Source organism: Danio rerio, chromosome 3, assembly GCF_049306965.1.
Source record: "Danio rerio strain Tuebingen ecotype United States chromosome 3, GRCz12tu, whole genome shotgun sequence".
NCBI lineage: Eukaryota > Metazoa > Chordata > Actinopteri > Cypriniformes > Danionidae > Danio > Danio rerio.
This window is the reverse complement of record NC_133178.1, coordinates 35013940-35029936: the sequence shown is the minus strand read 5'-3', so window position 1 is coordinate 35029936 and position 15997 is coordinate 35013940. Positions and strand designations below refer to the sequence as shown.

Here is a 15997-nt window from a genome sequence, read left to right as displayed (position 1 = left end):
GTTTGGAGAAGAAATGGCACTGCCCACCACCCCAAGAACACTATACCAACAGTTAAGTTTGGGGGTGGAAGCATCATGGTTTGGGGCTGCTTTTCAGCAAGGGGTACTGGCAGACTTCATATTATTGAAGGTAGGATGAATGGAGAAATGTACCGGGACATTCTGGATAAAAATCTGCTGCCATCTACCAGAAAGCTGAAAATGAAAAGAGGGTGGAAATTTCAGCAAGACAATGATCCCAAACACAAGGCCAAGGAAACAATGAAGTGGTTTCAAAGAAAGAAAATCAAGTTGCTTGAATGGCCCAGTCAATCACCTGACCTAAATCCCATAGAAAATCTATGGAGAGAACTGAAGATCAAAGTTCATAAAAGAGGCCCAAGGAACCTTCAAGATTTAAAGACCGTTTGTGTGGAAGAATGGGCCAGAATCACTCCTGAGCAATGCAGACGACTGGTCTCTCCATACAAGAGGCGTCTAGAAGCTGTGATCACCAACAAAGGCTTTTCTACAATGTATTAAGTAAAGTGTGTTCAATACTTATTCCCTGTGTCATTTCACTTTATTTATTATGACTCAACTTGTATACTTAAATGTTCTGATTTCTTTGTATGAATTCAATATTTGGCTTGATGGCTACATCTGGTAGGAATTTTGTGTCAGTAGCCCACTTAGAAATCCCCTTACTGATAAAAATGCTGATGTGTCAAATACTTATTTTCCCCGCTGTATATATATAATAAAATCTGATCAAGGAAGTCAACATGGAGACAGAAACTATACTGTTTTCAATACGGGTGCACTTTGCAAACTTAATTTTCAGGCCCTAATGGTGTTGTGTAAATGAATGGTTAAAACGTAAAGGCGTTCAAATACAGTCTACTCAACTAGATTGATATGGCCATTAAAATTATGTACAGTTACTCTGAAATATTTGCTTTAGTTTATTTTTTAAATTGTAGTTTTTGTTTTCATGGCTTGCCAATAAACATTGTGAAATTGGCTTATTCTTTCGTTTCCCCTCAGTCTCGAATCGCTCTAGCAAACATTGGACCGATTGTTCTCAACAACGTTAACAATTAAATTTTAAAATGGCTAATATTTCATGAGGTTAAACGTTTTGCAGGTATGTCGATTAAAGGTAACATTTACGATTTACGCCATAAAACTGTCGTTTGTCTTAAAGCATATGGTCAGGAGTCAACGGATGTTAATTTCGTTTTACCTGTTTGTTAATTTGTTTGTATTTTTACCCCTCAAATGTATCACTAGCGATAGTTTTAGCAAAAACAACAGCAACACATATACATTCTAACGTTACTCGACAAAAAAATCAACTAACCGATGGCCTGAAGGTGAGTAAACCAGCAAACGAGTTTTGACTAACAAAATAGATTTAGAGTATTGGGTGCAGTTCACTTAATGAATGACAGGAGGCACTATTTCTACATTTTAGTTGTAGGCCAATGTGGACTTAACATATTACACATGAATATAATGTGCAACAGGCTCATAACTGGCTTTCTGTACTGTATAAATGGATTAATTCGCCTGTTATGCATGTGAAAATAAGACAACTCTGATGTGAATTCAACATTTATTGAGCAGATCTGGTTTTATGTTTCTGCAGACAGAGATGGGGTCATTATCAAATTATGCTGCTAGTCTGAAAACTGAAACCAGGCAGTGACGGTAAATAACAGAAAAATGTCCCAGCCTGACTCTAGGCACAGTGGAAGGGCAGTGGGACAGATTCTGGGCTTACAGAGGCAAAATTTCTCATAGCTGCACTGAAGATTGTTTACATGAAAAACACATTTTTTGATGTGGCAAGTAGTTTAGTCAGCAGCAGAGCTGTCTCCTGTTGATGCTGGTGTAAAATTAGAACCAATGCCAGTAGGCAGTGCTGCTGTCAAACCTCGTTTACACAACAACGAAATGATGGGATGCACTGCAAGCTTTTCTTTCTTCAATAAACAAGAAAAACAATATTAGTTCAGTATGAGTATTTGAAATTAAGCATCTGTGTTGAAATTAAGAGAATGTAGATTATATTTCTGGTGAGAAAACTAGAAAAAACAAGGTAAATGAAAATATTGCCGAAGGACTCTTCGTATAAGCCGTATGAACACAGAGATACCTGCTCTCTATTTCACTGTTACGAGTCTCAGTTGAGAATTACAGCAATATATCAGAAAATAAATTCACAGTACAACTAATATGACTAATATGGAAGCCTTAATGGTGACTCTAAATTCTGACTTTTTTACATCAACATAATGATTTTTTTTATAATTCAGATTTTTTTTTTTACAAAGATTTAGAAAGAATTTTCGACTTTTCTGAGGCATTTTCTAAACTTATTAATTAGTAGTTGTATTTATAGCTCAAGGCTTCTAATTCTGAGAAACAATTCTGAGATGTTAACATGCAATTATGAATTCTGAGACAAAATACCAGATGAACACAGATTTCTGACAAATATTGGACATTTATACTCAGAATTATTAGATGTAGCTTATGAAAACTCCAAAAATAGCTTCTTATCACAATTCTGAGAAAAAAAGATAGAATTGTAACATTTAAAGTCATGAATATGATGAACGTATAATTACAAGAACCTATAATCTTGCAAATCATAAAAAAATGACAAGAAACAGAATAGCAAAATATATAATCAAAGATGTAATCTCTGAAAACTCTAGAAAACAATACTTTTATATCTCACAGTTTAAAAAAAAAAAAAACTTTTTTTACAGACTTTCATAAACTAATACAATCAGATTTCACTGTCCTTTGGCATTGAGACATAACAAAAATATAAGGTAAAGTGGGGCAGTAGGCACCATTTCCTAATTCAGCAGGATTACAGTATCAGGAATGTAAACAGTAAGGGAAAGGAATATAGTAGTTAACATTTGAAGTAGATGAAACCTTTTCTTTCTTAAAATTGTCCCACGAAGACAAGAATGGGTGATGTTCAGTAGTTTCAGGACAGCTTAGATAAAATGCTTTGATCCACTACAAATGTGGACTACTGTATAACACGGCATTTCAGACATCTACAAAAGCCAATAGATCGCACTTCGACAACACACAAACAAAGCTTTTACATATTGCTTGAGTTCACAAATTATAATCACCAATAGATAGGGACACATACTATTACAAAAGCATGTGAGCGGTGAGTATTTTGAGCGAGAAGCAGAATATCTGATAACTGTTAGTACTTTCAGTCCATGACAACACTTGTCAGTTCCTGTGATGGATATCTGTTTAGAGTTGTGTGATGTTGTGAGGTTTATTTAGCACTTTGTCAAAGGCGCTGTAACAATTGTATGCATTCTAGACTTTAGACAAGGGTAACTGTGGTGTAATAAAAAATATATATAATGGGATTGGGTTGCTGCTTCAATGCCATATTGTAAGTCCTATGAAAGTCCAAACTGTAAACTGGGTATTTTCTGACGACTAGGTCTGAGTTCATGTCCTGGGAAGTTTGTATTATTTGCAAATTCTGCATAATTATGATATCAGGTGTGTTCAAGTCACTTTAGTCAAAGGAAATGCAAATTTTAACTAAATTAGATTTAAGTTAGATCAAAAGGATTAATAAGCAACGTGAATAAAGTGTTTTTTTGCTTTTTTGTTGTCTTTATTAAGTTTATAAAAGTAAACCTAAACATTGCTTTGTGAACCATATTTATGAACATTTTGCTCCCTACAAACTAACTCTTTTAAGTTCATTCATCAATGACGAGCAGAATTCGCCCCAAATGCTTCAAAATTGTCTAAAATTAAGAGGCTGACTAGGGCCATTTGCTATGTTTCCTTCCACGAGCTATAGACATGAACTAGAGATTGTGTTGTCTAAATCTCTCTGTGTGGCAGTGCAAATGCCATGTTTGGAACAGCATGAGGGCATTGGAGGTCTGTATTATGGATTAACCTGTCAGTAAATAGCACACACATTTGGACACTGAATCAACTACACATTGACAAACACATTAACACTGAAATTTGTGTCTGTCCACCCTCTTTCTCAGGCAGAACAGCTCAAAGTCTGTAAATCAGAGGTCAGATTCTGCACTGCAGGTGATGGTTTTCTCTTTCTCATCTTCCTCTTTAAGAAATGTTTCCTCTTCTGTGGGCTCCTCCGTGACATTCTCAGGTCTCAGATCAGTCTTTGGCTTCTCTGAGTTTCCGTTGGGCGTGTGTGGCTCCTCTGTGGCTGGTGGACTGGAGTGATTCTTCTCCTCGACTGGTTCTCCAGACTCCACTGCTGCCGCATCTGGTGCCTCGGGTTTCTTCTTTATGCACAGGAAGTTGCATATGGCCAGCACTAAAGCGGACAACACAACCTCGATCCCAGCCAGCAGGAAGACAAACATATACTTCTTTGTGTGGTCCAAAAGACGGCCTTGACAAAGTGAGAACAAGAAGGTCAGTGGCATTCAAAGGATCTCTGTAGATTACTTCATGTCAAGGATATCCAACCTGGGTCCTGGATGGCCAGTGTCCTGGAGAGTTTAGCTCCAACCTTAATCAAACACAGCTGAACCAGCTAATCATATACTAAAACACCTTGGCAGGTGTGTTGAAGCAAGTTGGAGCTAAGCTCACCAAGACACCGGCCCTCCAGGACCAAGTTTGGACACCCCTGCTGTAGGTGTTTCAAGGTTTATTTATTGGGTATGGGCAAAATTTCTACACAGCATACATAATGGCACTGATACTGTACATTGACTTGCCTGAACAATCTGCCTTTAATCACGATTTAATACACAAAGCTTTAAAGGTCCCGTGAAGTGCTTTGAAAAATGCATTTTTATTCAATGTTAGACATAATCTCAACCAAAACACGAACAGAGGGTGAGACATAGTGTAGCTCAATCCCATTTTTAAAAATAGCCAATAGCATTTTATTTAATCACACCTCTGCCAGTGAAAGTGGTTGAGCTAAAGCACATCAAATGAGAAGTGTCTTGAGGAGGGCGGAACATGTAAGACACTACAGAGCATTTGGTTGGTCATGATTTGATGGGAAACTGTAGTGTGAGGTGACGTGAATAAAATCGTTCATTTATTTAAGGGGAAGCGACAAACTACAAGCTTTACATATTTATGTCCATTTTATATCTCCTAAATGTGAATTTTGTCACCGTTTTGAGCCACGTTAGCTTGAAGATATTTTAAAAACAAACAATACTGATACTTTTATTTTCGTTTCATGGGACCTTTAATAGCCCTTATAAAAAAAAATGATATATATAATTTAACTACTACATTTCATTTAGTTAAAAACAATGCATTTTCTGCATCACTGCTTATACTATTATTGTCACTTGATTCAACAGCATATTAGGTCCTTTGTTATATTATTGTTTATAGTTATAATTATATTAATATAACATAATAATTATATTATTTATATATATTATTGGATCCTTGCTGAATAAAAGTATTAATTCCTTACAAAAACCGCAATCTACTGAATGGTAGTGCCGACTGATTTGATTGATTGACTCATTTATTAATATATTTTTAAATAATGGAAATTATGACATAAATTAGAGCTGTAATTTGATAAAAAAAAAATCCTTAAACAATTATTATTATTATTGTCCCATATTAACTTTCCCACAGATTGTTGATGTTGTCACATATAACATCTTCCTTCTTTTGGCCAAACCATAAAATTGGTTTTAAAGAGATTCAGACAGATACAAGTGAAAAAATGTAACTTTGGTGTTAATTACAGGGGCGTAACATGTAGTAAGTTAGAGGGGCGTAACTTGCAGTTATCAAGATCCCATTGAACCATGCAAGAGGTCACAACGAGATGTTGTTGGCAAGATGGAAATACTTACCAGAGAAGATTTTCACCAAATGTTTTCATGAGTTCTCCAAATTTATCCACAACCAATTTATTTTGCTATATTATTATATTCATTCATTAAGCAACTTTACCATGCAACTCCACTTCCTGGCTTCTTCATCTGTTTTGTCATGAGTAAACCTATTCGGCATTGTGCCCTGTGATAGCAAATAACAAAACAATGCCGCCAACTCGCGGCCAAAGCTCATGGCTGTATATTAATAAAAGTGATGGTTGGGTTAAGGGTTGAGGAAGGTGTAGACATTAATAACTGTGATGGTTGGGTTTAGGGTTGTGGTAGGTATAGAACTTATTAACTGTGATGGTTGGGCTTAGGTGTGGAGTTGGTGTAGATGTAAATAACTGTGATGGTTGGGTTAGATGTAGAAGATATTAACTGTGATTGGGTTAAGGGTTGGGGTAGGTGAAGACGTTAATAACTATGATGGTTGGGTTTAGGTGTGGAGTTGGTGTAGATGTTAATAACTGTTATGGTTGGGTTTAGGTTTGGGGAAGGTGTAGACGTTAATAACTGTGATGGTTGGGTTTTGGTTTGGGGAAGGTGTAGACGGTAATAACGATAATGGTTGGGTGTAGAATTGTGGTAAATAAAGACATTATTAATTGTGAGGGTTGGGTTTACAATGGGTGTGGAGTGGGTGTAAACATTATTAACTGATGTACAGCGACATCTTGCCAACAACATAGTTTTGACATGTTGGTATCCATAACTTCAAGTTACGCCTCCAACATTCTAGAAGTTACGCCCCTTCATGTTACGCTCCTGTTTTGCAGTCCAAAGACAGACCCTACTTCATTTTTGGGATGAATGGTCCCACTAAAATGAACTTTCAACACTCACCAGCAGAGGGAGGACCAACCAGCACAGCAATGGCTTCGAGCATAAGAACTAAACCGATGGCGCTGGAGAACTTCTCTGTGCCCACGACAGCCATGAGAACCTCGAACTGCAAGGCTCCAACCATCCCATAAGAGATGCCGAAGAAGATGCAGAACACCACCAGAGAAGTGTAGTCTTTAGACAGGGAGCCAACCAGATCTGTGATGCCATTGAAAATGAGAGCGAAGCTGAAGAGGTAGACGCAGCGAGGACGAACCCACTGGAGTCCGGCGATTATGCCACACGTGGGCCGAGCAAAAATGTCAATGAAGCCCAAAATGCTTAGCAGAAGTGCAGATTTGGTGTCCTCGTTTCCCAGCTCTTTGGCATAGCTCACCACAAACACTGGAGGAACAAACAAACCGAGGACCATAATAGAGGCAGCAATGGTGTAAATGAGAAAACCTCTGTCTCTGAAAACACTAAAGTCCAGCAGCTTGGGCTTGGGTTTCACAGTTTTGTCGCCATCGTCCGGTGCGTTTTCTATCCCAGGGGCCTCTGAAGACTTGGGTGGGACTAAAGGCCTCATTAAAGCACCGCAGGCACAACAGTTTAGCAGTATTCCTCCCAAAATGAGGAAGCCCCCTCTCCAGCCATATTCATACTGAAGAACCTGTCCAAGAGGAGACAGACAACACAGGGCCACCGGGCTCCCAGCCGCAGCCAGACCGTTGGCCAGTGGACGCTTCTCACTGAAGTATCGATTCAACATAATGAGTGATGGCTGAAAGTTCAGAGCCATTCCAAGACCTGGGGGCAGAGGATATAAATGTTAACGTGTTACTTGATGGACACTCAGTACTCAGTAAAGAAGTAAATGACGACTGAAGTACCTGTAATGACTCCTGTACACAAGTAAATATGGATGATGCTCGTGGCAAACGATGCCAAGATCATTCCCAACGATGCAAATAGGCCGCCCACCAACATCACTGGACGACATCCGAATCGGTTCACTAAAATGCTGCATAAAGGCCCTAAGAAAAGTCATTATATATACAGTTTTATGCAAAATATTGGCCACCCCTGATCATTTTCATAACTGCAAGCCATAGCCTGCTGAGCTTTTTAAATCAGCAACTTCATTTAGATATTTATTTTATACCCAAGGGGAAAGCTATAAAAACATTTATTTAATTAACAGATGCAAAGCAATTTAAGTCTTAACAAAAACAGATAGATGCAAAAATTTGAGCAAAATAATGACATCAAACTTTTGTAGAGCCACCTTTTGTTGAAATAAAGGCAGAGGGTTATTATAGCCAAGGATAAGTCCCTGAATTCTTGCTGGGGGCATTTTGGGCGACCATTTTTAGCAAAATTTCTCCAGTTTAGTTAGGTTTGATGGGTGCCAAGCATGAACGGCCCTTTTCAAGTCAATCAATATATTTTCCATGATGTTCAAATCTGGGGACTGAGATGGCCAGTCTAGAAATTGTATCAGGTCTGAGCATGAATTCCTTGGTAGATCTAGAACTGTGCTTTGCATCATTGTCTTACTGAAACATCATGTCCAACCCTGCCGTAACTTCAGCCTCTTGACTGATTTCGGATGATTGCCTTTCAGAATAGGTTGATACCGGGTAGAATTCATGTGACCTTAAACTCTGACAAGGTTTCTTCTCCTGGAATGTTGTGTTCTTTTTCCGCCATGCAATGTGCCTATGGCTGTGGCATCTGTCCACAGTATTTTCTTCCAAAATTATTAAGGCTTGTCTAGATGAGCCTTTGCATACCTCAAACGACTCATCTCGTTTGCAGATTGCATAAAAGTATTCTTCTGCATACCCTTTCATTGAGCAGTTCTTTGTGAAGATTGCGCTGAACTGTGGAACGATGTACAATGTCATTATCAGCAGCAAGATGTTCCTGGAGCTCTGTGGACGTTGTCTGTGGTTTGTCTTTGACCATTCTAACCATTCTTTGCCTCTGTCTTTCAGACATTTTTCTTGGTCTACCACATCTTTCCTTCACAAGAACTGTTCCTGTGGCCTTCCATTTTCTTACTATATTTCTGACTGTGGAGATACAGGCTTTAAACCTCTTTGACAGCTTTTTGCATCCTTCTCCTAATTCCTGTTGGTGAATTATCCTAGTTTTTAGGGAATTAGGAGGTTCTTCTGAGGTTCCCATGTAGCTTCTTTTAGGTTTACAATAATGAGAAGTACAACTAGCAATCAGATATCTATCCTTTTTTATGATTGGTTGCACTTGTGTTAAGGTTGAGTCAAGCTGTGGTCACACTATAGTTTGAGCATGCAAAGTTTGTTGTACGGTGCTGTGAAAAGAGGCGGGATTAAACAAGATGATTAGATATTTTAAAAAGCGAGCGATTGGTCCATAGTTTACATTTTTATCCAGAGAGGTCATGTTTTGATCTAAGATTGGTCTCATGCAGTCACATGATGCGATTTCCCAGGTCAGAGTTCACCAAGTTTGAACTCTCCAAGGCAGCAAACTGTGAAACCTGTTGCATGAGCTTCATTTGCGGTCTGACGCCTCCGTGTGCGTATTAATGGATGTCTATGGGGAAAAAAGTGCAGTGGGACCGCAGCTTCACTCAAATCAATTTTGTGTTGTAATCAATGAGCATTAAGTGACTACAGGTTTTGAAATCCACACAAAAGAGAGGCTGCCCAAACCTTTGCATAGCCTATTTTTTAGTTTCAATTTAATCTCAATACTGCTACACTGTGTATTTCTGTGAAACCGAATTGCTTTTCACTGTGATCATCTCTTATAAAGAAAGAGCACATACTTATGCAGCCACCGAGGGGTGCCCAAAATTTGCATAGGACTGTGTGTGTATATATGCAAATATATGAACAGTTTGCATCCAGTACACACTAGTTAGAGGAGATAGTGCCACTCCTATCTTTTTATAGACATTATATCCGTGATGTATGTCATAAAAATGTTTGTGAATCAAAGTCAGAGATCAAAGTGCAAAATTAATGGTTTCTTCTAAAAGAGAAATAATAAAAACTTTGAACTGCCTGAAACAAGTCAGCAGTAAAATGCCAGTACTCCTCCACAAAGACAAAGGTTAAATTTGCTCATATATTGCGGATACCTTAAAAATCTGCAATATGATTTGATTGAGTGGCACATACAAAAACAAAGCTGTTAAACGTATCAAATGAGCAATCAACACAAAGTAATTCATGCCTTTTTCAGATGCACCGACAAATATCAAGAGTAATTCAGTTGGCACTGGCAACCTTTACAGAGGACAGTCACTGAAAATGGTCTTTAATAAAGACACACTAGCGCTGAAAAGATGTCTACACTCTATTTATTTTAAGCCATTTTATATATTTATTAAATGAATCCCTGGGGGAAAGGGTGGAATTTTTTAATATCCTTGAACTGTCCAGATATTGTTTTCTCAAAGAACATGTTATCATACAGGTTTAGAGTAACAAGAGCATTATTGGGGCTGAACTATCCCTTTAAGACCTCATTTGAATATTGATGGACCTACCCGTGCCATAAAGCATAGCCAATAGGATGGAGGAGATCCAGGCTGTGTCACTGTAACCCACCCCAAACTCTCTAATCAGCTCCTTGAAGAAAACACTGACGGCCTTTGGAAAGGCGTAGGAGAAACCTGTGATGACGAAGCAACCGAAGAGCACAGCCCAACCCCAACCACCATCAGGAGCTTTCACTTTACAGCCGCCGTCATCCAGTGCCACTCCACCCATGATGCTCTAATGCTCTGTGGAAACACACACACACACACACACACACACACACACACACACACACACACACACACACACACACACACACACACACACACACACACGTGATCTTAGGGTAAAGCAATAACCTGTAGTACGCAAGTCAATAATAATGCCTTCAGGACCCTATTACCAGGAATCCCAGGACACAAAGAATTGTAGATGGAGGCAGCCATTATGTTACATTTCAGTTATGCATCTGTTAAAAGATGTGCTTGATTGTAATAATATTGGTGCCGCAGTGGGTAGCACTGGGTGTTTCTTAGTGATGGGTTGCAGCTGGAAGGGCATCCGCTGCTTGAAACATGTGCTGGATAAATTTGTGGTTCATTCCGCTGTGACATTTTAGGATTATGTCTTAAATATAATCCTAAATTTGAAAATCAAAAATGTATTTTAAATGATGTAACTTGACAATGTTTTGGAGAGTGATCGTGCCTCTTTATCATTGCGAAAATAAATGTATTTTTCCTACAGCTGTTTACATAGTTCACCTTTCACACGACAGTCTAACTTTTTATTCATTTAATTTGTTACAATTTTAGCTCAGGATTTGCTTATTTTATTAATATTTTTATTAATTATTTTTAGCATTTCCCAGTACTGGATAGAAGGCCATCCACTGCATAAAAAAATTTGCAGTTTTACAGTTGTTTTCCCAGCTTTCCATTTGTATCCAATGTGGTCATTTTTTGACCACAAAAAGTGTGACTGTTTTTTCAGGTCTAACCTTTCTGAATTATGTTTTCTCACAAACACACACACGTTTCTGACTGAAGATGCTAAGCTTTTTATTTATTTATTATTTGTTTTTTGTCTTGTAAATTAGATTATTTGGTAGTTAAATATTCATTACGTATTAGAAAATTTAACAATTTAGCAAAAATTGTAAAAAACATACCCACTTAACCCAGCCTGGGTTAGGCTAAATGCCTTACAGCATCTTGTAGGCTATAACTGACTGACATCGCGTTTTTGCAATATCCGCACTTTTACACAATACGCCTGATAGATAGACAAACCTCTAATAACTCAATCTTTAATCCATTAACTCTATAATCTGGAGTTCTGGCATTTAAAAAAAAATCAGCTTGTCCACGAAGTCAGTATCACCTGTTACCTTGTATAAGGATGCAGCAAAGATGCGGAACAAGCTCATGCGCAGTCCACATTTATCACCGAGATGCAAGGTTATGCAGCCTATTTAAGTTCATAAATATCCACCACGACATCTGTCATGATTTCTATAGCATTTAGAAATGTGCTTATAGGCTTTCATATATATGCGCACAACGAATATTAATTTCATAAACAAAAAACTGTAAATATTAAAACCATAGTTATCACTATAACTCAGCTTCGTTAAATCAGACTGACATTTATAAATGTTGTCCTACACGATCTGCGCAAATCTTATATTCTTATGAAAAGGCTAATTAGCATCATTATTTTGGCATTAAACATCATCTGAATTATCTAATAACCACGATATGCTTCCGGGATATGCCTAAACTAACTACAAATGTTAGGCTACTTACTAAAGCAAATGACAATCCTTCAATTTTTTCAGTTGTGTCCAGCGGAACACGCTTCTGGCAGCACGTAGGACATTATAGAGAGAGAAACCCGACCGGCTGGGTCCGTGGACCTGACTGGACTGGGTCCTAAAGTCTGCGGCTCACTTCTTGTTGTCATATTCACCTCAGCGTGCGTGTGACGTAAGAGCTTTCTGCCACTCCAGCAACGGTAGTGAAAATAACCTGACCTGTTCAACAATAGGGTTCAGTTCTTTGTAAAATCTTAAAGCTGCAGAACAGGAAAACGTTCTGCAAGAGGAAACTGGAATGCCCTCTTACTTGTTTCAGATATGCCAAATATCTGAAAATGTGCATACGGCTATGCATGCTCATGCCTGCACTGTCTAACATGCATTTTCTAAAGATCTATTTACAAGGGATCATCTGAGAGATGTATTACTGTTTCAGGGAGTGTCCTGACGTGAGTTATGAGCTTAATAAACAAACCTGTGTACAAACGAAGGGGAGAGCCAGCAGATAAAAGCAATATGAAGGGGAAACTTTAATTGTAATGTGGTACAATGTAATGATGAATGCAATGACTGCATACAAAATTGCACACCTGACAAAAGTCTTGTCGCCTATCCAAGTTTTAGTAACAGCAAATAATAACTTGACTTCTAGTTGATAATTTGGTATCAGAAATTACTTTTATGAAAAGGCTTCTAGATTACGCTTATTTTACCAAAATAAAATATGATCATGTCTTGATTTTTCATTATTTAATTAGGACAGTAAGGTCTGACTTTGCTTACACAGAAGTCTTGTCACTGTGCATGTAATGCCATGGAGCAGAATTAATATTGTTTCTGTCTCCTATGAACTTGGAGTCCTTTAGATTCATCTTCAATGCCTCTTCCTTCATCTTACCCTAGACATGCTCAATAACTTTCATGTCTGGTGACTGGGCTAGGCACCTTGACCTTCTTTGCTTTTAGGAACTTTGGTGTGAAATATGAGGAGCGCTATCCTGCTAAAGAATTTGTCCTCTCCTGTGGTTTGTGATGTAATGGGCAGCACAAATGTTTTCATACCTCAGGCTGTTGATGTTGCCATCCACTCTGCAGATCTCTTGCACGCCTCCATGCTGAATGTCACCCCAAACCATGTTTTTTCCTTCACCAAACTTTACTGATATCTGTGAGATTCTTGGGTCCATGCGGGTTCCAGTCGGTCTTCTGCAGCATGTGGGAAGATTGGGGTGCAGTTCAACATATGATTCATCAGAAAATCTACCTTCTGCCACTTTTCCAAATGATCAGCTAAAAGATAAATTATTATTTGTTGCTCTTACAACCGGAATCGACAACAAGACTTTTGTCTGGTGAATAGCAGGTGGATAATAGTATGATAAAATATGTGGAAAAGATATGGAAAGATTATGCATACAGTGAACATTTTAAATATGCCAGAAGGCCATAGGTCAAGATTGGTAAAGGCCATCAACTGCACTAATAGATCATGTGATAATAATGGCATTGTGAATGTAGTAATGTATGCCTTACCTTCATACTATATGGAAAAAATATCTTTACAGTTCATGAAGTAATTCTTTAAAACAATTATTTTGAGACGACAATGTGCCATTATCTACTCGAAGCAGTTCATGTTTTCAACTCAAAGCTAAACAACACTATCAAACATTGATACTTCCCATATACTAGTATGTGCAAAATAGTATGTGAGATGAGAAGTGTCCAGATGTGTTGCATTCAAAACCTGTATGACTGCACTGATTCTGAAGTGCACATTTGATGGATATTTTATTATCCCATGAGGCCACAGAAGAGCATTTATAAATGGAAGTCAACTCACTTTGGAATTATAAGATTCCTCTTTACATTTATGTCAAAGTCCAGTTATTTACACATTTTTTTAGGTTTGTTCATGGCTAATGTGTATAGTTTGTGATTTAACCGAGTTTAATAAAAACAACGAAGTTTTTAAAGATTTATTCCAAAATGATGATGGAGCTATGTGAAACCACGTCTTACTCCATGTGCTGCTCTCTAGTGCCCATATTTACACATTTTTAAAGATTTGTTTTTGCCATTTTGCCTATATTTGACTGGACAGTAGAATGACAGGAAGTGACGTGGGAGGAGAATAGGTTGGGAAAGGTCCACAACCAGGATTTGATCCCAGGACGCCTGGAATGCTGTTGTACTATATGCTGGCACACTAACCATTGTGCTATTGCTAGGCCCACACGAGCTACGCATGCAGAACTCCGCAGAGTTTTACCCCATCTTTGAGTCTATGTATTTGCTAGTTTAAATATGTGTAAATTTATATTTATTCAGTTTTTAAATTAATTTCAGTACAATTATTGACTAAAATGAAAAGGTTTATTTGATTTAATTACAATACAGTTTGTAAAGGAATACTTTCTGTCTTGTAGATATGAGACTTGCTTTATTTACCAATTAAGTGATCTAATTGGATTTGCATTGTAAACATTAAATAACAGTTAAAAATGTGTTATTTATTATTTCATATAGTAAGTTTTTAGTTATGATATTTTTTTACAAAATTCTGCACAGAAATAGCAAAAAAGTCAGCAGAATCTGTCTGACCATAAATATCACATTGACTTTATACATTAATATACTGTGAAAACGTATTTACACGGTGACTTTATTTTTTATTTTTTGGAATGTTCACCTTTTATTCAGAAATCCTGATCCCAGTATTATTTTTGGTATGCAAAAACTTTGAAGCACAGTATCTTAAAACACTTACTACATAACCTTAAATCCAAAGAATTGACAGATGTGATAATGGCAACTCACACCTTCATATAGAATATACTATAAGCAGCCAAGAATTTATTCAAATTGAGGCTGTGTTCATGCCATAATTATTGTAAATATAAGATAAAAACACTTAAGCCTACAGGGAATGCTCAGCCTGTCAAGAGAAGAGAAATCTGTCAAAAATCTGACCAGTATTTTTTTTCTCACAACACATCATGATTATGATTACACGTTAGGTCAGTAGGCAGAGAGTAGCATGTTGATTGTGATAGTTTGAATTCAACTAAACATTCAACTAAAAGTTCCTATACACAGAAGGCAATCAGTCACAATCAAATGTTTCAACTGCTTCTGGAAGTAGTCAAAATAGGACAAGCTCATCCATTTCTGATTGGACTGACAAAAGTACACCTTAAATTCCACTTAAACCAGAAGTCTCTGAGACTTTTAAGTCACATTTTGACTAAAACAGAATGTTGAGCAGGGGGTGGGTCTTTTTTTGCATAATTCTCTTGTAGCAAACTAACAGGAAGAGAGGCGTAGTGAAAAATATTGTGGCTGAAGCTTACATTCCAAATGCGGAAGCAAAAGGTCAGAATTTGATTAAAGGTTAGCAAAAAAAAAAAAAAAAAAAAAAAAAAAAACAAATAAATATTTATATCTATATATATATCAATATTTTTTTTTCATTTAATTAAGTTGCACAGATTAATTATTCAACTTAAAGAATAGGCGAAGCAGTGGCGCAGTGCTGTCGCCTCACAGCAAGAAGGTCGCTGGGTCGCTGGTTCGAACCTCGGCTCAGTTGGCGTTTCTGTGTGGAGTTTGCATGTTCTCCCTGCCATTTGGGTGGGTTTCCTCCGGGTGCTCCGGTTTTCCCCACAGTCCAAAGACATGTGGTACAGGTGAATTGGTTAGGCTAAATTGTCCGTAGTGTACGAGTGTGTGTGTTAATGTGTGTGTGGATGTTTCCCAGAGATGGGTTGCGGCTGGAAGGGCATCTGCTGCGTAAAAACATGCTGGATAAGTTGGTGGTTCATTCTGCTGTGGCGACCCCGGATTAATAAAAGGACTAAGCCGACAAGAAAATGAATGAATGAAACTTAAAGAATAACAATGTGCACTAGCAAAATAAACAT

The 15997-nt window shown here is 37.7% G+C and overlaps 1 protein-coding gene across 2 annotated transcripts; it reads right to left on the bottom strand.

The window, feature by feature from the left end:
• Positions 1 to 1583: 1583 nt before the first annotated feature.
• On the bottom strand, positions 1584 to 12184 carry slc16a3a (solute carrier family 16 member 3a). Of its 2 annotated transcripts, XM_005164042.5 has the most exons (5): positions 12064 to 12184; positions 10264 to 10500; positions 7613 to 7756; positions 6741 to 7529; positions 1584 to 4420 (listed from the first exon to the last, which is right to left on the bottom strand). In XM_005164042.5, the coding sequence occupies exons 2-5, from the start codon at positions 10484 to 10486 to the stop codon at positions 4071 to 4073; spliced, it is 1506 nt and encodes a 501-aa protein (XP_005164099.1). In that variant the 5' UTR covers positions 10487 to 10500; positions 12064 to 12184; the 3' UTR covers positions 1584 to 4070. The 2 variants fall into 2 exon arrangements, with proteins under 2 accessions (XP_005164099.1, NP_001119873.1); NM_001126401.1 differs by lacking the exon at positions 12064 to 12184 and having other exon boundaries at positions 4071 to 4420; positions 10264 to 10486.
• Between the last annotated feature and the right edge of the window lie 3813 nt (positions 12185 to 15997).